Source organism: Phocoena sinus, chromosome 5 (genome assembly GCF_008692025.1).
Source record: "Phocoena sinus isolate mPhoSin1 chromosome 5, mPhoSin1.pri, whole genome shotgun sequence".
Classification (NCBI taxonomy): domain Eukaryota; kingdom Metazoa; phylum Chordata; class Mammalia; order Artiodactyla; family Phocoenidae; genus Phocoena; species Phocoena sinus.
Genome location: NC_045767.1, coordinates 33,996,029 through 34,022,625, shown reverse-complemented (window position 1 = coordinate 34,022,625; position 26,597 = coordinate 33,996,029). Strand labels below are relative to the sequence as shown.

Sequence of the window (26,597 nt, the reverse complement as noted above, 5' to 3'; positions counted from 1 at the left end):
AAGATAAGATAGTAAATAGTTTAGGCTTTGCTAGCCACTTGCAAATCTCCCACATACTCTACATTGTCCTTGTCATTGTTTTTATTGGTTTACAACCCTTCAAAAATGTAAAAGCCATTCTTAACTTTCAAGCCATACAAAAACAGTTCATAGGCTAGATTTGGGTTGCCAGCCCCTGGTCTGGAACAGAGACAGTGCCTCTGCTTATAAGATGTGAAGAAACACAAGAGACCCACAGAGAATTGTCTTCCAGCGGTAGTCAGAACATTACATAGTTTTGAGTCACCAGTCTGAGCAAAAAATAAATAACCAAAAACTAGACCTTTGTTTTTAATCCGTACTTGAGTGATGCTGGGTAAAGCAAACTCTTAAGAAGGTATATGGGAAAAACCTAGGGCAGTGAGGAGGTAGGCTGCCACAGCCTCACTGGCTGGGGAAAAAATGTAAACTTTCTAGAGTTGGGAGAGATGGGACACCCAGGCTCTTTCAGAGAGCGTAAAACTCCCTGGTACCTCAGTTCATCTTTATCTCCTCTTTCTCCCACACCCCCAGAGCTGCTTGGCTACCCGCCCTTTGAGTGTCTTAGGTGTAAATGCTCTACAGAGAAGTCTTAACCTCTCGGATGCTATTGCAAGATGGTATCTCAGTATTTCTTAACCATGGTGGGTGGACTGGCAGGCAGAACTAAATGAACCTAGTGCCCGGATATCTTGAGAGTCACCTTGGAAGTATTTTTCTCCATAGTTCAATTTAGGCAGCAAGCCTTTACTGAGTACCTACTATGTGCCTTCCCCTTTCAGAATTTAACTTCTACTGGGGAGAACACATACACAAATAATTCCAATAAAATATGATGAGACTTATCAGGACAAGGGAAACAAACCTCATCTGAGGTTGTGATTGCCTTGACATTACCTTTACTTAAAGTGAACCTTAATTTACAAACATGAGGACAAAGAGCATGCTTTTCTTCAAATTATATAATTCTAAATTCTTCAGTCTCTTTATGCCAGTTCATGGGAGCTTAGTAAATGTTATTCATTTGAATCATTTTATTAGTATCCTACCCATTGCCACTAAATTTTATAGTGGCCATTAAAGAAGGTTTTTTTTTTAGAGTTGAGACAAAAGTAACCCTTTTAAAAGAACCAACATCACACAATCACTTATTTAATAAGGTAATCAGAATAAACTTATTTAAAAGTTGAGACAAAAATAACCCTTCAAAAAGAACCAACACTGCAAATCACTTATTTAATAAGGTAATCATGATAACCTTTTTAAAAGATGTAGGCCTCAAGTTGAATGTACAAAAGACCAAGGAGACAAATGATTGATCTGAGTTCAACACTGTTTGCTAAACTGACAGGTGAGATCATTTACACACTTGGAAACTACAGCTGTTTTGAATGAACAGTTGTCACGGGAGCAGTGCAGTCATCTCAACTCTGAGTAATCACTCACCTTGGGCTACTTGCAGGTAGATATGAGAGTGCAGTGCAGACTCATCACCTCTCTGTCCCTTTAAAGGCTTGTTCTTTTCATTAAGTTAATCTTTCCTAAAATTGTTAAGCAGAAGCAATAATCTCCCTCCCATTCTCTCCAGTCCCCTTTACAGTCTGTCTTAAAGCACAAGTAATGCACCTCCTGCAGCCTTCTGGAGTGGGAGGAGGGAGTGGGCCAGCCTTCTCTCCTCTGAAGGGATGGAAGGAATGGAAGGGTCCAGCCAAGCAGAAGAGGAGCCAGCACCCTGCTGGAGATGTGGGAGAACTGCAGAGGCCACAGTAGTGATCTTCTATAGTACTTCCTTTCCTTCTCGTAGTAGAGGCAAAGCCACTTAGAATGTCTTCTTGGAGCCATGTTCCTGAGACTCAAATTTTATTCAGAGGAAAATATAAGTGACTTTTAGGTCTTTTAGTTTAACACATTATAACCACAAAATTGTAAGCATATTTTGGCTAAAAGCAGCTGGGTAAGGAGCCCTGAGGCCCTTCCATGCATCTGTTCTTAAGAACTATATCTGAAGAACAGTCTACTTGAAGGGAGAAAAAGTTATTGAGTACCATTTTCTGAAAATGTGCTTCTTTCAAAAATACTATTTGTGCAGCACTTTATGCAATCAAACAATGTAGAGTTCCAGAAAAAGGAGTTCATTTTTTGTTTTTTAATTTTGAAGCAGATTAAAATAAAGCTACAGTCTATTGCTTTTTCTTTTAGGAACACATGATCCTATGCAGATTTGCAGATCAGACAGCTGTCCAGCTTCCACCCCAACGAAGGCTCATAGGTATGTGTTTTCACAGAGCGGCTGTTGAGTAGATTACGTACAAGATGCCTAGGAATCAATGGACCAACTCTATACGGGAAAATAGGGAACCTCTATTTTGTCCATTTATCAACAAGGCACTAAAGTTTGTTTTTCCCAGAAAAAAAAAATCTGTCTTGAAAAGGGCTCTAACTATAACAATATTTTTTCCCATTTTTGTCAACATTAATACTTTCCAATGTATTTTCAGTGTTTGTACATTGAATAGAATTATTATGTTAAATCTTATTGTTACAAACAAACTGAAGAATCTATCAAAAGCCATAGAAGAAAATATTAAAGATGGAAAAATCAGCTATGCATGCCAAAATTGATATATTACAAAATGTATAAACAAGGATGATAATGTTTTCTTTTCAGAAAAAAGTATACTCGTATATTATTAATCATAGACCAATTTATTTGACATTTGTAATATTAAACATTACCTAACGTGGAAGAAAAATAGCATTTCAAGTTTAAGTAATGCATTTATCCAAGACTTTGCTTTAGAAAAAATAATCACATTTGGAAGGATAATAGCAGCTAACAGCTATTGCACGTTTAAGCTCTGAGCTAAATGTCCTCCACCCATTATCTCAATAAATTCTTATAAAAATAATTATGGAGTATGTGCTGTTGTTTACATTTTATGGATGGGAGAGCTTGGCCAGGATCCTTCAGCTGGTGGATGGTGAAGCCATACTGTAAACCCTAATTATTTGATTCCAGACATAAAGCTCCATTTTTGCAATGACCCCCAGTGATAGAGTCACATCACTGGAAGGTTAGGTTCCAAAATTAGGGCTTAACATGATTAAATAAAGTCAAAACTAATCTTAAAAATTATTCAGAAAAGCCCTGCATTGGAGACCATCATGATATAGCAGAAAACAGATTGCTGTTTCTTTGGCTCAGCACCAGGTGTAGTAATTAGCTTGCATTCAGGGACCATGTTGCATGAGAAATAGTTATCTTTAAACTATAAACTCAAGGTCAGCATAGCAAGATAATCACAGTTGGTGAGGCATTTGAGACGTGAGTCTGAAGGAACAAGTGATTTCCTTCTTTTTCTACACCCTGGAGCATAAACATATGGAAGAAGCTTGCTCTTTCCTGCATGCAACCTCTTTCATTCTCTTTCCCTCTTCCTCCTCTTTTTCCCATTCCCAACATTTTGAGTAGTTGAATGCACAGTTGAATCTATATAGAGAGGTATAATTTACATGTGTGTGTGTGTGTGTGTGTGTGTGTGTATATCAAGTTACATTTGCTACAGCTCCACTAGAGTCAATGAAGGCATAATTGGTGTGATGGATGGGGGTGTATATGTTGATGTTTAGGCATCAAACCAGAAGGGAGTGGCTGGGAGGGAAATTGCTAGAGTGGAAGAGGAGGACCGTTTGGCAAGATCGCTGGCATGAAGGGAGGGAAAGTCAGGTTCAAAGTCACAGACCCCATGAAATGTCTACATCTATTCTTTGAACCATACTTTTGTTCTGTGAACATTTTAGGAAGCTTCCCAGACCCTGAAAGGTAGACTACCAACAACTGACTTTCAGTTGTGAAGACACTTCTTCAACATGTAAAAACATGAGACTCTTCTACGTAATGCAAAAGGAAAAATTAACTGGACTGGGGTCAAAGCCAAGGGTAAATGAGCTGCAGTGTAAACCCAGAGTGGGTACTGAAGGAATGTAGAGCATCCTATTCTGATAGAGAATGTTTCATTTTAAATTGAAAGGTAGGTGGGGTGGAGCGGGGAGCATTTACAGATGTCTTAAAGGAGGAACAGTATTTTAAGGAAAAAAAGAATGTCAGCCATGCAGCTGTTGATGAAGAGGGGGCCATTTAGCCCAAATAGAATCCTAGACATCTCTTTTTATATCGTTTCTATCGCAGTTCATCCTTTTTGGCATGGGACCTTTTAGGGGAAATGTACGACATATTTTTTTTTTTCTTTTTTTTTGCGGTACACGGGCCTCTCACTGTTGTGGCCTCTCCCATTGCGGAGCACAGGCTCCGGACGTGCAGGCTCAGCGACCATGGCTCACGGGTCCAGCCGCTCCGCGGCATGTGGGATCTTGCCGGACCGGGGCACGAACCCGCGTCCCCTGCATCGGCAGGCGGACTCTCAACCACTGCGCCACCAGGGAAGTCCATACAACATATTTTAAATTTGAATCTTTCGTTGTCAATTTCTTACCTACTGATTTCACCTTCCACTGTTTTTGTGGGAGGATTCATCTGTCTTCCACAGAAGAACTTTTCTATTTCAGTTACGTCTTTACTTTTAAAGCTGTTTTAGCTTAGCAATTTCTGCTGTCATTCAAATAAATCATTTTAAAATAATGTATAGGAATTATTGTAATTATTGAGGAAAAAATGGAACGAATGAAGTTCTGCATAGTCAGTAACCTTTTTCCAAGAAGATGAAAACGTTTATATATTGAATTTAAAGAAATTGAAAGTGTAAAAGTAAACCTTAGCTTTGAATATATTCAAGCCCAAATCAGTTTTTTTTCCTTAACTACTTTGAATTAGAAGTTTGCATTTGCCAAAGGACACAAAATAACTGCTTTGCTTGCCAGTCAAGTTTCCTCTTTTGTTTTCCAAGATTAGAAAGAAAATTGAATTACCGCTATTTCAGAAGGGTACAGGAGCTCTATTAAATTAAGATTATATTACACTCAACATTACACATCCACCTGAAATAATCAGCACACAGTCGAGAATTTTCTCAAATATTTTTCTGTTATTTCTTCATTGTTCTAAAAACTCCATGTGCAAAATGTAATATGTCTTTCAGGTATCCCTTTGTCTGGATGTTATTTTAGACATTCTTAAAGACAGATTTTTTTTTTTTTTTTTTTGCAATATTGCAGATAATGTATTTTCATAGGGCATGAAGAGGAAAAGTGTTAAAATGGATTTTTAACCAAAGTGGGAAATGGAATCTGTAATTTTTATTTGAGATTTATTTATAAATACATTTTAAAAGGTTAACATTCTTTAAATTACTAGCAGAAACAAATCTGTGAAATGTCCTATATTTGTAATTGTCTTCTGTCCATACTGATCAAGAATTAAATTGAAAGAGACGGAACAGAACTTGGGGGCAAACATCATTTTGCATAGTACTCGTAGATTTTGTCATTGTAGAGAGTCCCTTAAACAAATTGAAGCTGCACTGTTAGCTGAAGCGTGTCTCATGTTACCATTTTACTGTATTTCAGGAAAACAGTGCATGTTCCTGGTGGATCTGGATCGAGCAAGAGCTGCAGAAGAACGTGGCTACTCCATTCAAGTGATGTCCATGGAGCCAGAGAGCTGCTCTCCCAAAAATAACATGATTGTGGGAGTCCCCATTTAGAATGAGATATTCCACGTTTGATGTTTTGCCATCCATCTCTGTGATGAAAGCCCAGTGGCATTCAGGAGGGTCTTGGCATAACTAGGAAACAGCATTAGCCATCTTGAACCTATTGTGCTCAGGGAAGAACACAGCAGGAAAGTCTTGGAGGAAGGCTGCCTGCAAAGCATCACAAATGCTCTTGTAATTGTGATTAAAGGACTGCTGGTTTTCATAGTGAGAATCCCCTGAAGTCTCAGCTGCCAGCAGAGTGATACTCACAAGAGGAGTTTCCATTACTGGAATAGTGATTTCTTTCTCAGTTCACAGCTTTTCTGATCTTGCCAGTGTGGGGTTCAGTTCAAAAGAATGTACTTGCAGCCTTAAAATCATTTAGACATTCAAGTGGAGACCAAACCTAGACTCAGTGGGGTTTGTTTGTTTGTTTTTTTTATTTTTAACAATTGTACTTTTTAAATAATTTTTTCAAAAATCTAGTCAGATAGTTACAGTGTGCTTATATTTTTAAGCCAGGGTGAGTTGGACTTATATATCATTTCATATACTCCTTTTAAACATATTTCTCATAAATTACCAAATAAGATCATTGCTGGTTCAAACATTTTATATGAAGATATTAAACAATTTCAGTAAATTTCCCATTACAGGAACATGTAATTTGGACTTAAATTCTAACTAATCAGTAAATACATTGATTTATTAATTCAAGTCAATAAATAATTGTTGCAGATCCATTATTTTCAAGATCCTGACCTAGATTCATCTAAGGATACAAAGATGAGTTTCAATAGACACAGTGCCTTGCCTGTAAAAGTAAATTATGTACAAGAGAAAGGTTCATGAATTAGTTAAGTTCTTTACATCATAATATAATGTATGGTCACAGGATTTGTTTTTCAGATACCAATCATTTTTTATTTTTATTTTTTTGGTAAAACGTACTGAGTATAAATTGCAGGTGGAAGGAGTTGAGTATGGAAGCTTATTTGAGTAGTTCTCTCCACCCAAATTGTCTTTATTCCACCAGCCAAAGTTTTTAAAACCAGATGGCAGGTCTTTTCTCACATGCTGCTAATTATTTTTTACGTGTCCTGGGTTATTCCACTTGAGCTGAGATTTATTTCATCGATTTTGATGTTTTCAACCCCCCGTATGACACATATCATGAGGAGAAAGGGCTTTAATAAATAACTCTTTCATCACTGTGGATTAAAATACAGGAATAATTTATAAAGGGGACGGGGGTTTGAACTCTTGCTTTCTGGGATAAAATTAAAGAAAAGAATTAACCATCAGCCATGAGTATCTTAGTTATTTCCACGTATAAACACACCATGCTCTTTTATCCAGGGCTTTCTTTTTCAATTGAGGAAAAATTTACAGCCAATAAAATAGCAGATTTTAAGTGTTCAGTTTGAGAAGTTTTGACAACCATATATACTCGTGCAACCACCACCAGAAATAAGATATAGAATATTTCTGTCAGTCCAGAAAATTCTCTCATGTGCTTTTAGTTCAATTTCCCCCACCCCAAAGGCAACCACTCTCTGATTTCTATCACCCTACATTTGTTTTGCCTATTTTTGTCCTTCACATACATGAAGTCATTTAGTATGTAGTCTTTTGTGTCTGGCTTCTTTTGCTCAACATGGTATTTTTTGAGAAATATCCACTTCGTTGTGTGTATCAATGCTTTCTTCTTATTCCTAAGTAGTATTTCATTATATAAATATATCAAAATGTGTTTATCCATTCTCCTATTGGTATTTATTTGGATTGTTTTCACTTTGAGGATATTAAGAATAAGGTCTATGAATGTGCTTGTACAAGTCTTTTTGTAGACATATATTTTCATTTCTCTTGGATAAATACCCAGTATTAGAATTGCTGGGTCATTGAAGAAATGAATGTCAGTTGCCAAACAATTTTCCAAAGTTGTTGTACCGTTTTATATTCCCACCAGCAACGTATAAAGGGTCTAGTTCTCTACATCCTCACCAACGTTTGATGTTGTCAGTTTTTTAAATTTTTACCATTCTGGTGGATGTGAAATGGTATCTCATTGTGGTTTTAATTTTCATTTCTCTGATAACTAGTATGTTAAGCATATTTATAAAGTGTCTACTCAAGTCTTTTGCTCATTTTTAAAATTAGGTAATTTGGGATTTTTTATTGTTGATTATATATTCTGGCTATGAGTCCATTGTCATATAAATGTATTGAGACTATTTTTCCCAGTCTGTGGCTTGCTTACTCATTTTTATAATGAATGTTTCAATTTTTAATGAGCCTAATTTATATTTTTCTTTTATGGTTAATATTTTCCGTGTCCTCTCTAATAAATCTTTACCTACCCTAAGATTATAAAAATCTTCCTGTGTTCTTATAGAAACGTTATGGTTCTAGCTTTTTACATTTAGGTCTATGATTCATCTCAAATCAATATTCACTTATAGAGGTAAGTTTTGAGGAATATACAGTTGTTTCAGTGCCATTTGTTTAAAAAACTTTCCTCCTCATTGAATTGACTTTCAACTGAATTCTCAGTTGAAAAATGATAGATGTATATGTATGAGGCTATTTCTGAATTCTCTGGTCTGTTCCATTCATCTGTTTGATTATTGGAGCTTTATAGTAAGTCTTGAAATTAGGTAGTTTGTCTTCCAATTTCACTTTTTATTTTGCAGATTATTTTGGCTGTTCTAAATCCATTGTTTTTCCATATAAATTTTTTAATTGGCTTATCAGTTTCTTTTAAAAACAAAAAGGCTGCTGAGATTTTTGGTATTGCCTGGAATCTTTAGATCAGTTTAGGGGAAATGGACACATTAACAATATTGAGTCTTACAATCCATGAACATAATATACCTTTCCATGCATTTAGATCTCCTTTAATTAATCTCAGCAATATTTTGTAATTTTTAGAGTAGATGTTTTATTTATTATTCTTTGATAGTTCTGAGGCTGTTACCTTGAGTTTTTGCATGCTGTTCCCACTACCCAGAATAGCCTCTTTTACCCCTCCCACTAACATAATCTCATTCATCCTTCTGTTCTTAAACTCAACCTCCTGAGGGACGCCTTTCCTAACTTCCCTGGGGTTAGGTACCTGTTATAGAATGTGCACCATCCAGAGGAGTCTTCTCCATCCTCCCCAAGTGACTCAAAGCACCCCTTCCCCACCCACAAAAAAAAAAAAAAGCCCATATGATGAATATGGAGAATAAAAAAGGAAGTGATCCCACTGTTCGCCCACCCTTGTTCTCAGGCATGGAATTCTTCAGCTGTAATGGCTGTGGCCAGTCCTAGACATGGGTATTAACAATTGCTCTTGATTTTTTCTGGGTAAATCCTTGCCAAGGCTTCTTCTCAGCCAGAGCAAATAAAAGGGGTTGGATACAGGCAGCAAGGTTGTTGCAGTGACAACAATCCCAGAAAGTGACCTGGTCTCACCCCTACCCTTGTCCATCAAAAGCAGCGCTGCTCCTCAATGATTTGTCTCCCCCATGGTTGTAATATTAGAAGCCAGAGCTTATCGTTCATTGACTTTTGAGCCTGGCCCAAAGAAGCAGGGGACAACTTTATCTTATTTAAGGAGAAAAATTTCAGTCATATTAGAAAACAAAATATTTTCAGAGCATGCATGCAAAGTAAAATGTGCATAACAACAGTTAACTATTTTACCTCATTCTCAAGATTTTGGCTACAAGTGTTGCCAGCTCTGTGGTTCCAGAAAATTGCTGTTAATAGAACTTCCGCATACTGACACCTGTTTTTCTATTGACTTTCGTAGTATAATTAGAGCTATGTTCCTGTGGAAGTCATGGAATTGTACTAAGGCATACATTTTGTTTAAAGTACAAATTTTTGAAAACAGACTCTCAATGCAAAGTAGTTAGGAGTTTTTGAATAGGTTTTTAGATTACACCAGAAATACATGCCTGTTGAGGAAAAACTAGATGTGGCTAAACAAAAAGAGGAAACATTTTAAAGTAACTTAATACTGTGTTGTATTCCTTCCTAGACTTTGTTCTGCACACGTGCGCACACACACACACACACACACACACACACACGGATTTATTTAACAAACACTAATACTGTATTTAGTATTTGCTAGGTACTATTCTTTACAAATAACAACTTATTCTTTTTTTTAAGTTATTTAATCCTCATAATGACCCTAAAAGCTAGACACCATTAGTAATCCCATTTTACAGAACTAAGGCCAACGTTTCATAGTAAGAGCAGACCCAGATTTGAACTTAACCAGTGAATGGCAGAGATAATATTCAAATTCAGGCTCCTCCACAATCCTCTTAGGATCGGCTGAAACAGCCTATACTAACTAAGTCCCTGTACCTTTTGAAGTTCTACACAAGAAAGATGTATTTTTTGCTCACACTACATATCCACGTTAGTGCTGATTCTACATTATCTTCACATCTGACCAGGCAGCCTCTACTAGGAACGTAGCTTGTCTCATGGCAAAGGAAAAATAGGCATGGCAAACTATCAGCTGGCTACTAAAGATTCTGCTCAGATCCGTTATACTGCACTTCCCTTATTTTGTTGACAAAAGCCAATTACATAGCCACTACTGAGTTTAACAGGGTGGGGATGTGTATATAACCTTGGTGGGGGGCGTGGGGGGAGGCGGGTTGCAGATAATTGCAAACAATAATGTACCACCAACAATATAGTTGAAGGAGAAAGAGAAGAAAAGGAAAAGAAGGAAGAAAACAGAAAGAAAAGGCCATTGTATCTTCCAGTTTAGAAACAGATTCTGAATGCTATTGCCTTGGTGTAGGACATTTTACTGGATCCATCAAAGAGAGAAAAGGCATGTATGTGCCACAAGCTTTTCTGACATTGCTCTGTGGACTTTTCATACTTACTTTCAGAAAGGAATTTTCCAGAAGATGCTCAAAGGGGTTGTTTTTATTGTTATAGAAGGTTGGAGAAACTTCTACTAAATGGAGTTTCAAATTTGCAAATTCTGCCTCCTGTGTTAAAGTGCTTGATCTATAATGCCAAATATTCCTTCAGGAAGGTATGAGTTTACATGCCTAGGAATGTATGATTGTTCATATCCCTGTACTCTTAACCAACACAGGCATTATCAGAATTTTGTTTTAATCTTGGCCAATTTGATGGTCAAAAATCCTATTTTGTTTTGATATTCATTCTTGAAATTATTCATATAATTGCATATTTTTCATATGTTTATTGGCCATTTACATTCTGCCAATTCATCAATTTATTCATTTAATCAACGTATATTGACCTCTTGCTTTGAGGTCAAGTATTGTGTACATATTTCTGGCTCATTTTTCATCTGGTACTTTCATTTTTTTATATAAGGATTAGTAAAGGGTTTTTAAAATATATATATATATATTTCTCAGTTGTTTTATTTTTTTAATTTTTATTGGAGTATAGTTGATTTACACTAAAGGTTTATTTATGGGTTAAAGACTTTTGTTAATTACATTACAATTTAAATTGGCCTTTATGGGGGAAGGTGTGTCTGTTTTTGTTGTGCTGTTATAAAATTTAAAATACACATTTTATCATATATGTCACTCTTTTTCTTGTGATCTCTGCTTAGAAAGATTTTTCCCACCCAGTGATAAAAAAATACTCACCTATATTTTTGGTATTCTAATTCTTTAATAATTTTAGTTTTTACATTTAAATCTTTTACTCAGCAAGAATTCCTTTCGGTGGGTGGTTTGAGGTAGAAATCTAATATTTGTTTTCATGTTATTAGTTACTTTTCACCATACTATTATAAAAATCTAACTTTTTCCATTGATTCCAGATGCCTTTAAAATACTAAGTATGCACTGGACTTTCTTCACTTTTATTCTTTTCTATTGAATTCTTGTACCAGAATCATACTCACTAAATTATTGCAACTTTATAAGACATTTTGACATCTAGCAAGTAAGTTTTATGTTTGGTAATAATTTCAAGGGTTTGTGACCTGAGACAGAGAATGTCTCTCTCCTGAAATTGTACCCTATGGTTCAAATAGACACGCATTTTCCTAGAGAGAGGGGCCATAGTCTTAATTAGATTCTCAAAAGGATCCGTGACCCCAAATAACATTATAACTGATCTAAAGGAAGCAAAAATGTAACAGAATTCAATGTTCTGCCCGAAAGAATTACCAAATATTAGAATCTTTTTTCAATATTTACAATAAAAGAATCATTATTTGCTTTTGCAGGATTCCTTTTTCATAGCTCTCTAAAGAAGCCAGGTTTTGTTCATTTGTATTTGTTTGTTTGCTTGTAGGTCTAGTTTATCTGACCTGAATAACAACATTTATAATCGAGCAAGAAAACAAAGTTCAACAGCAAACAGAGGAGAATATTTACTGGATGACTGATCTAAAGCATCCTGAACGTTTCCGTAATGTGAGTCAGATACTGTGTTAGCTGCTGTCACCTTCTAGAAGGAAGCTTTCTGCCTAACTAAAGTGGCCTCTCCCAGTTACTTGCTATCTCCCCACAATACCTCTGTGTACATTTATTATTTGTCCCTCCATAGAATTTAAGCTCCAAGCAGTCTGTTTTATCTACCATTATACTTTCAGTACTTAGTCCAGTGTCAGGCACATAGTAGGAACTCAGTGAATGTTTATAAAATGAATACTATATATTTAACACCTTCCATATGGGGTGAAAATGCATATGAGGTTTTCCTTTCCCATCTGTAGACATACATCCAAGCATCAGGCGTGTGGGCTTTTCTTATTGTTTGGGTTTATGTTGTTTTTATTTTGTTTATTGTTCTTCAAACACATTTAGCAAATCCAGTGTAAAGAAGAATAAGCAATGACAGTTATTGCCTATGTCATCTGAATAGCTTTTATGCAGAAACTACTGGTAAATTATTTTCGCTGTCCAAGGAGGAAAAGGCAAAAGGGAATATGCTTGAGCTAAAGTGAGAAGAAAAGTTTCTCAACAAATGTCAGTTGGATGTTTACCGTTATAAACCTGTCCCAGCATAGAGCAGGGCTCACTCGAAATGATTAGTAAATATCTGTTAAATGAGTGTTACTGAACGACCATTAAAGAAATAAAACCGTGGAATGTGTAATCTGTAGGGAGAGGGCATTTCTCGGTCACTGGGGCTGCTTCAGTGAGAAAAGAGATGCTTGCTCTTCACATGTCTGATGACTGGGCTCAGTTACTGATCAGTTCTCACCATCTGCCTGCCTTTCAGTCAGAAGCGGACCGTATGCACAGCCTGGGAGTCTCACAGACTACTTTCCTTGTATGATTCTTCCTCCTTTGCACAGAATAGCTCGCTCAATTATCTGAAAATAATAGATATCCCAGTATAATTTTGGAATGCACCACATATTTTGTTGAGAACAACAACCTTATCCCTTACGAAGTTCTCAGTAATTAAGAAAAGTGAGCTAGAACTTCTTGGCTAGGCAAGGAAACACAGCATAAGGGTAAAAATTTACCATACACAGTTAAGACCATGGTCTATACACATAACCAACTAGGCATTGACTATATATAATAGTAATAAAGGTGACTTTTCTGTATAACTAAATTTACTTTCACTGCAAATTTTAAATGATCATCTGACTCATTTCTTTGTTTCAAACCTGTCTATTATTTCTATTAGATCCTTCATAGATCATCCCACAGTTTACTTTGAATTTAATGAGACTAAAAATACATAAGTACATTCCTAGGTAAATGGCGACTGTTCTTCCTTTATTATATTTTGAGTTTAGAACTTCCACAATGCAGGGATGACAATGATACTCCTTAATTGGATTTTTAACTGAGTACTTGGAGGCACGTTTGCTGCTGAATTGAGAGCAGATAGTTACTTTGGGAAAGCATCTGTGTGTGTATTTGGGGAAGTGAAAGAAGTTCATGGGGAGAGAGGAAACAATGCATATAAATTAATACAGCTCAATTCCCTCCTCAATCTCCCCATAAGAGAGCATCTTCACGTTATTCCCAGAATTACACAACTAGAAATAGTTGATGTAGCAAAACATGAATTTCAACACCTTTAGTAAATTGAGCACCCAAATTTCCCGACAGACTAAAGTCAATCTGATTTTTGAAGAAACCCCCAGCAGGAGATTTTAGCTTCTTTCTCCATAAATCTTTAGTATATTTTCCATATCTCACCTCAAGGAAATTCTGTTTTAACCACATTCTTCGTGCTACATTTAAAAGGCATCTCAGGTGCTTATGTCAGTGGAAAGGAGCGGGAGCTATGAACTAACTTTCTTTGTTTTAAATTTGAAGAGACTTGAAAAGTATTATTTTTACCTGTTTATTATTGCTTATGTAGTATTGTTAGAATTATCATCAGAATGAACCGTCCTAATTTTACCTTTTGAGTCTTAGGGCTAAGTCTTTCAATATTCCTAAGGCTCCCTTCCAAACCTAGCTCAATTTCCACCTCCTCCTGGGCTATAAATCTTGGATGCTTTACAGAAGCTACCTGAATAGAATCATTAATGCTAATTACTGTCTTAATGACCTGCAGCTTTCTAAGTCTAGCTGTCTGGCAGGGAGAAGCCCTGCCTTTGTTCTTCCTCAAAATAATCTTGGCTATTCCTGCCCTTTTGCTCTCTTCCATCTAGAATTTAAGATCTACTTGTCAAGTTCTATGAAAAAGCCTTTACTGGATTTAGAGATTGCGTAGAGAAGAATTAACATCTTAACAATGTCCAGCCTTCTTACTTCTGAGCTTGGTGTATATGAACAAGGTAGTTCCCTTCAATTCCCACTTTATCATGTATAGATTGCTGATTTAGCAAATGCTTTTTTTTGTATCCACTGAGGTGATCATCTCTTTTTCCCCTTTTAGTATTTTAATGAGGCTAATTCCATTAATATATTGTCTAATGTTAAACTGTCCTTATACTCTTGGGAAAAACATAAATTGCTCAAGATAAGTTTTTTTCTAGCTATTAATGTTTTATTTTTAATTTTATCATCTTTGTTCATAAGCATTATTGTCATGTGATTGTCATTTTCTGATGTTATCCTGATCTGGTTTAGGTATCAGGATCAAGGCTATTCTAGCACCATTAAGTCATAAGAAAATTATTGTTTCTGTTCTCTAGTACAGTTTTTATAACCTAGAGATTGTCTTCCTCAAATGCTTCGTTCACTGGCCTGTAAAACCGTGCAGTATATTTGGGGACAGGATAATAGGAATTAGATTTTAAGCTGCTTATTAAATGTCTTTGGTGATCGTGGGTATATTTAGATTTTCTATTTCTTCTTAAATCACTTACCTATTTCTAAGACACTGTCTGGGTTGACTTTTTTATTTCTTTATCTAGGCTGGTGATAAAACTTTAAAAAAAAATCTAGGCTCCTACCTGACTTTGAAACACCTTGTATTATTTTTTGACCCTCTAGCAATTTGTATTCTCATCTAATAGTTATGCTGTCCAGACCACATTTTCTAAATTTATTGCCTCATACAACTGAATCACCTAACCTTCTGAGAGCCAAGATAAATTAGAACTATCTCTTTTTCTTGATTTACCTGGGACTTTTATCCTAATAGGTGAGGTTAGTCTGACAATGTTTATTCTTCATGAAGACTTGCTGGCAGCTATCAGCAAGATGCTTGCAAGTTTTTCTTTCAATGATGTTTAAATGTACAGACATTTACTGTATAGAATTTATACTCACATTGCTACAGTTTTTGGAGGATTTTACTGTGAATGTCATCAAGAGTGGTTTCCAAGAACAAATTTTAGAAACAGTAATAATAGACAATAGAATGGAACCCTGAACAGATTCCTTAAAGAGGCCTCTTGTCCTTAAGAAGACAAGGTGGGATTAAGTATTGAGAAATGTGTACTAAATCCTGAGAGTTTGCTACCTCCCCATAAATATATTATGACTTATGTCACTGATAAGCACTAACGGATAGCTCTGGTGATGTTCCAAAACAACTGAAAGAAGACACCAGCTGCCATCAGATGCAAATTAAAAGATTGTTATCAAATATGATAGGAGAGGGAAGATCATCTTATCCCATCTTAGGCATTCCAGAGGAAAGGATATATAGCTGCTGCTACTCTTACTGTGGATTTGTATGGCCTTTGTAGTGTGTCTGTGTATGTGTGTATTCAAGAGTTTCCCAGTTCCTAACTACTGCAATCCATTCAATCCTTTGAAATAATTAATTCATGGATTGCCAGACTACAGCCCAAGGGCCAAAACAGCCCAAAGCCTGTTTTTGCAAATAAAATTTTATTGGAAAGCAGTCATGCTCATTTGTTTATGTATTTTCTATAACAATTTTTGAGTGCAAATGCAGAGCAGTTTCAATAGACTAGGTGAAAGGTGAAAGTATGTAACCTCCTGTTTTTCACAGAAAACACTTGCTAATCCCTGAGTTAAATCATTAGGTGTCGAAAAAGCTGGAGAATCACTTAATCTAGGCAAGTGACCTTAAACTGGCCTTCATAAATATGTATCTGGGGTCCATCATTTCAAGAAATAATTTGTGTTATTTATTGTATGTGTGTATTTTACTGGTAAGAGAATCCTGTGTCTTTCATCAGATACTCCAAGAGGTCTTGTGATCCAAAATGTGTTAAGAACTAACTTTTAGGTGAATACTGTTTATTTTGTTATTTGTTTATTTGTTCTTTTGAAGGCTTATGGGCTAGAAGAAAAAGCAGTTCACAAAACTGACCCAACACAATGAAATACCATTAGACCTGTTAGGATGGCTATTATCAAAAAAAAAAAAAAAGATAAATGTTGGCAAGGATGGGAAGAAACTGGAACCCTTGTACAATACTGGTGGGAATGTGAAATGCTCCAGCCCCTACGGAATCAGTACAGAGGTTCCTCAAAAAATTAAAATAGAACTACCATATGATCTAGTGATCCCACTTCTGGGTATATACCTGAGAGAAAGAAAATCAGTTGCTCAAAGAGATAGCTGCCCTCCCATGTCCACTGCAGTATTATTCACAGTAGCCAAGCTATGAAAACAACCTAAATGACCATCAATAGATGAATGGGTAAAGAAAATGTGATATTGATATTACTCAGCCTTAAAAAAGATGGAAAACCTGTGATATGTGACAACATGGATGAACCTGAGGACATTGTGCTAAGTGGAGATAGGCCAGTCACAGAAGGACAAATACTGAATGATTCCACTTATACGTGCCATCTAAAATAGTCAAACTCACAGAAACAGAGAACAGGATGGTGGTTGCTCGGGGCTGGGGACGGGGGCAATGCTGTTCAATGGGTATAAAGTTTCAGTTAGGCAAGATGAATGAGTTCTAAAAATACGATGTACAAAAAATACGATGTACAATACTGTGCCTATGGTTAACAAACTGTATTGTGCACTTAAAATTTTGTTAAAAGGGTAGATTTCACATTATGTGTTCTTACCACAATAATAATTAAAAAACTGACCCAAAGAGTTTTTTGAAAGAATGAGGAAGTTGGTAAATACTGTTGGCTGAGGGAATTTTGTGTGCAAGAGAATTTTATAACTCTCCAGAGTTAAGTCTAAGTCATTTATTTCTATCGATTATGTGCCACATATTGTTCATAATGTCTAGTTTTCATGACCTAGCCTGATGGGTATTAACCCCTCATTTTACAGAAGCATGAACTAAGGCTCACTAAGGATACATAATTTATTGTCAAGTAATAGTAAAGATTTGGGGCTTCCCTGGTGGCGCAGTGGTTGAGAGTCCGCCTGCCGAGGCAGGGGACACGGGTTCGTGCCCCGGTCCGGGAAGATCCCACATGCCGCGGAGTGGCTGGGCCCGTGAGCCATGGCCGCTGAGCCTGCGCATCCGGAGCCTGTGCTCCTCAACGGGAGAGGCCACAGCAGTGAGAGGCCCGCGTACCGCAAAAAAAAAAAAAAAAAAAAAAGTAAAGATTTGAAAGAGCGTATGATTCCTAAGACTGTGTACCACACACCCTCGTAACCAAAGTTTCATACATTATCAGAAGTTGTCTATGACATGTTGTTAAGGAATTTAATGCTAGTTTTAAATTGAGAAAAATCTTCACTTGTTGCTCTACTGGGAAGCCCAATGCTTGAGGTCCATTATACAACTCTTCCCTCTGAACTCAGATCACCTCTAGAGAGTGGAGTACAGGGCTACTCTCTTCAGAGAACTCACTTTCCACAGTCTGAGGAAAATTTTCCTCTCACCAATGCCTTTCTCAAAGTCATTCCTCTCTCTCCCCTCCTTGGCTTTGATACATAGCTTTGCCTTAGCAATGAATTCAGGCTTTCAAAAAAGAGAGAAGGTTATTTTCAAGTTGTGTCTGTTTTAGACCCCGAACAGACCTTTATGCCAAAAAAAATACAAACTTGGTCGTGTGTGTGTGTGTGTGTGTGTGTGTGTGTGTGTGTGTGTGTGTGGAGTGCGAGGGTTATAAGTGGGTTTAGGTAAAGAGAACCAAACCACAGACTAATTTGTAAATACATTATCATGTGACAATCTTATTGGCAATGAGAAGCCATTTGGTTCTTTGTGGAGGGGAGTGAAGGATGGAAGCATTGTTTTAAGAAAGGGGAAACACATATTTGCTGCAAACTTAGAATCAAGCCTTAGACTTTTCACAATGTAATTATTTCACAATAAAATTACTGTGAAATAAAGTTTACTGAGGTTACTTGAAAATAGGTGCAAATACACAAATGGCCAAAATCTACCTTAAATTGTAACTTGCAAATAGAATGGAATTGAATGGGCTTTCCTACTGCCCACCTCCACCTTACACCTTTGGTGACTTCTACACGTGAGAAAAAGAAATGAAACACTGGAAATTTTAGCTTTTCCACTGTAAAATCACGAATACGTTAAATCACCCTTTAAAACTAGTAACCAGCATCTTTCTTTGTGATACTAGTGTTCCGATGCTCTCTTTTTCAAGCTTTTTCTTGGGAAAGGGATTCTGTTTTCTAAATGTGCAAATCATTTATATGATGTTCAATCTATCACTCTGGATCAAGTTGCCTTTGGTCTTTTTATATCACTGCACTCCAAGAACATCAGGTCCTGGCAACGACGTTTGCGCTTCCTGAAGTGTGCTGTCCCTTCTGGGTAACCTTTTGTGAAGTCACATGAGTGGCAGCTAGCCTAACTCTGGTTGTCCTCTAGGCAACGACATTTGAGCTGTTGCTGTTTCATCTTGCAGCATCTCAAAGCCAATTTTTCCTCCAGGTTTGATTACTCTTTTCCTTGCTGAATTTGTAAAATGTGTCTTGGCATTTTCAATTACCCAAGCATTCAAGAAGACAGCTTTTGTGTGTGTTGACTCAGGCCCACACCCACGCTAATGATAGAGGCTCTGTAACCGCCCAGCCAACTGCCTGTAATAAGAGTGAATGCACACATAAACTGAATTGTGATTTAATCTATTTTTTTCTTTTTTCTTTTTTTTCTTCTTTTTTTTCTTTTCCCCTAGGTTCTTCAGAACCATTTCTTTTTTTTTTTAATAGATTCCATATATATGTGTTAGCATACAGTATTTATTTAATCTATTATTTTAATCAGCAAAGTAAAATTCTGGATTACCCTTCCTAAATTAGAGGAGCACTTTACAGCTAATCCAAAATATCTTTTGTGTATTAGATTTGGCTCCTTGGTTACAATTTACTAATAACAACATAATAACTAATGAGAGGAGGAGGCAGCACAAAAACATGTAATTCTTGCAGATAGAATTTAGTAAAAACATAGAAAATAAAAACGTGGAATCAGAAACAGAGTTTAGATTTGAAAACAGTCACGGATCCACAAAGTAAATAGTCTATGCCTAAAGCATGGAGCATGGTTTTAAATGCCCGCTATAAATTGTCTTTTTAGAGAGTCTGAGGGTTTTCCTTATATCGTCCACACACCCCCTAACCACTTCCCGCCCTGCCAGTGCCCCCAGGAAACTGACATTGGGGGAGCATGCGCAGAAATTCTGAAGGTAGAAAGGAAGGGAGAGAGAGGTAAGGGTATTACTTGCTGCTTCAGGGAGGGTTCTCCAGTACTCTGCCCTAAAGACTACAGCTCCTTTTGATGGACCCTTCCTCTTCCTCCATGGTTCCAGTCTGGGCTATGGTTTTCTCCTCTTGTATTTTTACACCCAAGGCTGTTTACCTGCTTCCCACTTTTGCTGGTCTTTTAGCTTTTTACATCCCTTCATTATTCCCTTCCCCAGGCCTTCACATGCTTGTGGTCCCTGCAGTAAAACCTCTTCATTTGAACCACCTGCTGCAACCCTGATTGATACAAAGAAACTACACTGAATAGCCATGGAGCGCTTTGAAAGGTATCTTTTTCTTTTTTACTGGCCATATTGGAATGTAGGTGTGCATGGGGGGCGGAAATCTTGTGATCAAGCCTCTGACTAATTTACAGATCAAACAGTTAAGGGTTGGCTATTCATAGCTCCTTTGTTAACCATTTATCATGGTGGCCTCCTAGAATTACACTTCCTGAAGTTAGGTCAAATCGTCATTGTGTTTATAATTTGGAAGCATAGAAACAGGGATTCTTTCATTTATTTCAATTTGGTAACTTCTCAGTCTGGTATTATTTGAAGGAAAATAGAGTTGTGTGACCATAGCAAGCATAAAATGTCTATTAGTAAATCTCAGCATTCATTGGTCATAAAGTCAAACACTTTAGCAAGTTTCCAAATGTTGAACATTAAAGTAGTTAAGGCATTAAGATTCCTCAAAGATCAAATCAAAGTCAGTAATAGAATTCAAAATGAATAACTCACTTATCTACATAAGCTATCTGAACTTTAACTCTCAGTATTCCACAGCAAATACTAATTTCTTTTATATTGTGCAGGTGTCTCTAGTAATGTACCAACTAGCAATGTTAATTTGCTAAAACCTCACCCAGTACTAGCATACTATAACTACATCTGTTAAGTGTGTTTTCTTGTTAACATTTATGTCTCAGTGTAAGATACACAGGCACCCACACACACATGTTTTAGAGAAGCTATTTAAGGTTTTTTCAGTGAAAAATAGAAGTGTTTCTAAAGTGTAGATTTGAGTTCATCCCAAGTAAAATTAAAACAGTCCCTCAGAAATGTCTCTTGTTTGCATTTGGTCTGAAACATTGCTTCTCTAAACTGTCTACTTGTCAGAATTGCCTGGAGAGCATTTTTAAAACACAGATTACTGATTTCAATCTCAGTCCTTCTGTAGAGGCTGGGGCAGAATGGGACTATATCTGTTTCATTCATCACTGTGTATCCAGAATATCATGCAAGGCCCTCAGTAATCATTTGATGAATGAATGAATCAGAATGTCTGAAGGTTGAATCTAGGAACCTGTATGTTTGTAAGGGCCTCCAGGTGATTCTACTGACCAATCACTTCTGGAAAACACTGATCTTTAACTTAGAATTTTAGACCTGGAGGAGATCTTAGCCAGCATTTAATTCAACACACTTACTTTAGAAATGGAAAAACATGAAGTCTGAGAGATTAAATAACATATATAATCATAATATTTTCATACTTAGCAACACATTTTAGGACAAATGATGAGAAACAAAGAGAAAGGGGGACTAAAAGATACACTTTTTCTTTGTGTGTGTGTTAAAATGCCAATATGGCTAGAGTAAAGATTTTTTTTTAATTGAAGTATAGTTGATTTACAATATTATGCTAATTTTAGGTGTACAGCATAGCGACTTAGTATTTTTACAGATTATACTCCATTAAAAGTTATTACAAAATAATGGCTATAATTCCTTGTCCTATACAATATAGCCTTGTTGCTTATCTATGTTATACATAGCAGTTTGTATCTTTTAATTCCATACCACTAACTTACCACTCTCTCCCCAGTGGTAACCACTAGTTTATTTTCTATGACTGTAAGTCTGTTTCCGTTTCACATATACATTCATTTGTATTATTTTTTAGATTCTACATATAAGTAGTGTCATACAGTATTTGTCTTCCTCTGTCTGACTTATTTCACTAAGCATAATATTCTCAGGGTCTGTTGATGTGGCTGCAAATGGCAGAATTTCATTCTTTTTAATGGCTGAGCAATATTCCACATCTTCTTTATCCATTCATCTGTTAATGGGCACAAGGGTTGCTTCCATATCTTGGATATTGTAAATAGTGCTGCTACAAACATTGGGGTGCATGTATCTTTTTGAATTAGTGTTTTCATTTTTTCCAGATACATATCCAGGAGTGGAATTGCTGGGTCATATGGTAGTTCTATTTTTCGTTTTTTGAGGAATCTCCATGCTGTTTTCCACAGTGGCTGCACCAATTTACATTGCCACCAACAGTGTACAAGGGTTCCCTTTTCTCCACATCCTCTCCAAGATTTGTTATTTGTGGGTTTTTTTTTTTTTTTAGATGATAGGCATTCTGACTGGTATGAGGTGATACCTCATTGTAGTTTTGATTTGCATCTCTCTAATAATTAGTGAATAATTAGTGATGTTGAGCATCTTTTCATGTGCCTGTTAGCCATCTGTATGTCTTCTTTGGAAAAACGTCTATTTAGGTCTTCTGCCCATTTTTTGATTGCATTGTTTGCTTTTTGATATTGAGCTGTATAAGCTGTTTATATATTTTGGATTCAAAGATATTGCTTTTACCTTAAAGACAAGCCATTTTACAGCTTGGCCTTAAGGACTATAAGAGGTCAGCTGAAGGGCACTCACCTACCTGAGACTCTTGGTCAGGATCCTATTTCAGGGATAACTAAGGAGACTTCCCTCCTCTGCTCCCTTTCACTCCCACAGACTTTCATCCAGTTATGTCAAATACTTGAAGAAAAGTGTTTTGCTTTTGCTTAAAGTGTCTATTATGGCCTTCTCTTCCAATGAGAATTTCTCAAAAAACTCTCATGTTCTCTGTGCTGCATAAATTAGGCAAATAGTAGTGAAGTTATTTTTTTTTCCAAAAGAATCTGTCAATAATGTAAAATTCACTTGCTAACATAATATTTTGTGCAAATACACCAAAAAATGTTTCATGCCTAACCTTCTTACTTCTGCCTGCATATTAACACGATTAGAAAATATTAGTGTTTCGATAGTCATCAGAAAGTAAACATTTAGTCACCTAGCTATTATTCACAAAATTATTTCACTATGTTTTAATGGAATTTACTGCTGACCACAGTAATTCTTATCTCTCTTAAAAGGAGCTATGCAGCTCATATCTTCAAGAGTATTCAATAGCCCAAAATAAAAGTGCTGGCATAATTTTTTAAAGTACTGGCAAAGTAAAATTTAGCATTTGCTAGAAAATGAGCCTCATTCTTTTTAAAAAGGGTGTATATTGTCTTAAAGACTGTAATAATAACAAAACTATAAGTAAGAATAATAGTAATTAACATTGATAAAGCACTTACTATATGCTAGTTATATGCTAAGCAATATGCATAGAGTACTTCATTTATCTAAAAAATGTAAGATACTTAAGCAAGTAGTACCCCAACTCAGTAGCTCACAATTTATACCCAGGCACTCTTTGACCAACATACATATATGCAATCACTTGGAGTATTTGAGCAGTTAGCTAATTTTGAATCTTAACATCAAATTGTCCTTCTTTCCAAACTATCAATATTTGTGAGTGTTTGTGTATCTCCCAAACAATGTAAGTATGAGTCTCCCTAGCATGTGTTTGGAGGGGAGACGTTTAGTGTGTCTACTGGGATTTACTTCCTACCCACAGTTTTCTTCTGAGTAACAGAGTGAGAATGAAGAGTTGCTTCCGCTAGCTGGGGCTAATATGAGTCAGGAGATATTTACACCAGGTAGATGCGTTGACCGGGATGAGGAAGAAGGGCTGAGGCTTCAGGCAACATGAGCTCAAGTTCTCACTGGAATTTCTCCAAGAAAGGACCTTTATCTTTGTACAACCCAACTGACACTAACATCAATTTAACAACTATCAGCCTAGGAGAAGGGTTAGGATTGTGCTCGTGCAGGATTTCTGGGGACTAGGCTTGCCAGGGAATCCATTATTTCCTTCCCATTTCTCCTCAGAGCTCTCACATCTCAGGCTTCTTTCTCTCTTAAATGAGGGTGCAGGAATTGAACAGAAGTTGGTTCTCTGATACTACCGCCTAGAGAAACGACAAACTACTGCATCGTGAAGAGCTAACATCCCCATCAGCAATATTTAATTAGATGGATACAGGGTGAAGAATCAGGATCAAGACAGTCAGAGCCAGGCCAGTCTTAATACTGCCTCTCCTGTGAAACTTCCCAAGGAACAGTCCCTGAGTTTGGCCTCACATTGACTTCATTATTTATAATGCCATCCTCTACGCCTGATCCATCATCAAGACCTGTTGAGGTTTTTCTTGGTTAAAGTTCTTGAAAACCTCACTTCTTTTTCAGTTCCCTGTGCTCTTTTATAACTACGGTATCCTCCCTTCCAGATCTCCACTTCTCCAGGTCATTTACATATAGCTAGCATAATAATCTTTCTTATTTGTCACCATATTATTCCCTACCTAAGTTTTACTGAGAGATAGAAACAAACATTGGAACAAATGGAGAGATTAAAAAATCAATCATTTCATGACAAGTGATGGGATCCCCATTTATCCATGAGATAGTCCTGCTCCCAATTTTTTTGTCCCACTTGTACATATAAACTTTAAGGGATATAGGGAGTTCCCTGGCAGTCCAGTGGTTAGGACTCTGTGCTTTCACTGCCAAGGGGGCCCGAGTTCCTTCCCTGGTCGGGGAACTAAGATCCTGCAAGCCGCATGGCACGGCCAAGGCCAGAAAAAAAAAAAAAAAAAAAAAAAACTTTTAGGGATATAGATGAAATAACCATAAATCTATTACTTATTTATATTATATTAAATACCCTCACTACTTAAAATCACAAATAAGAAATTTTAGATTGATGAACTTAAACTATTTTTCTCATCAGTGAAGGAAAAAATAATTTAAACTGTTTCCATTGCAACTTCTACATGGTATCTTTGTCATGGTTAGTGCTCCTTTTTATCATCTCACAAAAACAGATGTGCACGGCTTTCTCTCTGGGGGAACTTTACTTAAGAGGAGGAAGGTAAGAGAAAACCTAAAGGAGGCTCTGAGGGGAGATCATGAGGAAGAAACTAAGTCTCCGGCTCAAAACTCCTGTGCAGACAGTGCTTGGATAAGGCATTTCCTGGCCCCAGCCTCCTGGGTCTGATACACCACCTCAGTGCTCACTTAGACGTTACATTTTGTTTGGGAAGCCAAAGGAATGTCCTGATTTTTACTAGTTCCATCCATGACTCTTTACCTTAACTTACAGAAGATGCTGTGACATATCCATTCTTCTTAATCTCAGTCTTTACCCAGTCAGCTGAGTATAAATGGCTTTGAGACCTTTCCCCAGTAAGAAGATCTCCAGAATCCCCCAAGAAAAAACAACGTTCCTTTTACCATAACTGTAATAATCATCAATCTTCGAACACTCAAATAGAATAGCCTTGGCTGCACAGACCAGAGGCAGAAGCCTAGGCCACTTGGTCCGTGGGGGGACCCAGGCCCCACCAGGTGGGAGGAAGGAAATTGGAGTGTGAGAGGTGTCCCCCGCTGGTCCCAGATGCACCTGGATGAACACACAGTATTTTCTTTATTGCCGTGGAGCCTGAGAGGATTACCAAAGTGTGTCTGGTGAAGTAGGGCCAGGGGACCGGGGTTGGGTAGATTAGGGACAGTGGGTTGAACTAGAGATGAGGGAGGTTTAGAGAGGCCTCTGCCACTGTGACTGTGAGCCCTGGTCGACAATGAGGTGACCACTGTGCAGTACACATCCTGGAAATCAGGAGATGGAGTGTGTTCTGAGAACCGACTGAGACTGAGGAAAAAAAGAGAAAAGGAAGCCTTGATGTTGCTCTTTTCATGTAATGACAGTACAATGTCTGTGGGTCTACTTCTAGATATAATAATTCAAACCTAAAGAGAGTTTACTGAACAAGGCTCTATAGCCAACATATTACCATTCTCCTCTTTTACAGGAGAAAGTGGGTTGTCATAACGTTACAGTGAGTGTAATTTTGTAATGATGGAGTGAGAAAATCACTTTCCTACCGCCCTAGCACGCTCCTACAGACACTTAAAATGGAGCTTTAAATAGAAGTGGGCTATAACTAATTCAAACATACATGTTCTCTGCCCTAGGAATACCTGCTGTGAATCTAAGTTTGTGGAACCATCAGACCACACGGTGCGAGAGACCATGGGTTTTGGAATCAGACACACCTGAATTAGCAACCAGGCTCTGTCACTTACTAGCCATGTGACCCTGGGTGAGTTACTTAATCTCTGTAAGTCTCAGGTTCTTCATCTGAAAACCAGAAATAGTGCTGACCTACCAGCACTGTTGTTTTCCCTGGAAAAGTAACTGAAAAATTCTGCTTATTTGTCCAACTTCCTTTCCCTATCTGCAAATAAAGGCCAAGGAGGGCTTCCTTGGTGGCACAGTGGTTAGGAATCCGCCTGCCAATGCAGGGGACACGGGTTTGAGCCCTGGTCCGGGAAGATGCCATTTGCCACGGAGCAACTAAGCCCGTGTGCCACAACTATTGAGCCTGTGCTCTAGAGCCTGCGGGCCACAACTACTGAGCTTGCATGCCACAACTACTGAAGCCCACGAGCCTAGAGCCCATGCTCTGCAACGAGAAGCCACTACAATGAGAAGCCTGAGCACTGCAACAAAGAGTAGCCCCTGCTCGCTGCAACTAAAGAAAGCCCACATGCAGCAATGAAGACCCAACGCAGCAAAAAGTAAACTAAATAAATAAATTAAAAAAAAAAAAAAAGTCAAGGCATAAGTAGTGTATGCCAAGTGCCAATGCCCAATTAATTGCAGATACATTTTCTTTCCCCTCTGGAAGAATGTTGT

At 37.2% G+C, this 26,597-nt stretch overlaps 1 protein-coding gene and 1 non-coding gene across 2 annotated transcripts in view; both read left to right on the top strand.

Annotated features, from left to right (window-relative positions):
* GSTCD (glutathione S-transferase C-terminal domain containing) overlaps nucleotides 1–8,865 on the top strand; it is a 134,326-nt gene extending 125,461 nt beyond the window's left edge. The window contains exons 11-12 of the mRNA XM_032633633.1: nucleotides 2,218–2,287; nucleotides 5,542–8,865. Coding sequence (XP_032489524.1) covers nucleotides 2,218–2,287; nucleotides 5,542–5,678 — 207 coding nt within the window. The 3' untranslated portion in view covers nucleotides 5,679–8,865. The remainder of the gene's footprint in view (nucleotides 1–2,217; nucleotides 2,288–5,541) is intronic.
* Nucleotides 8,866–25,470: 16,605 nt separating this feature from the next.
* LOC116754828 lies at nucleotides 25,471–25,553 on the top strand. Its single transcript, XR_004350166.1, has one exon.
* Nucleotides 25,554–26,597: the final 1,044 nt, after the last annotated feature.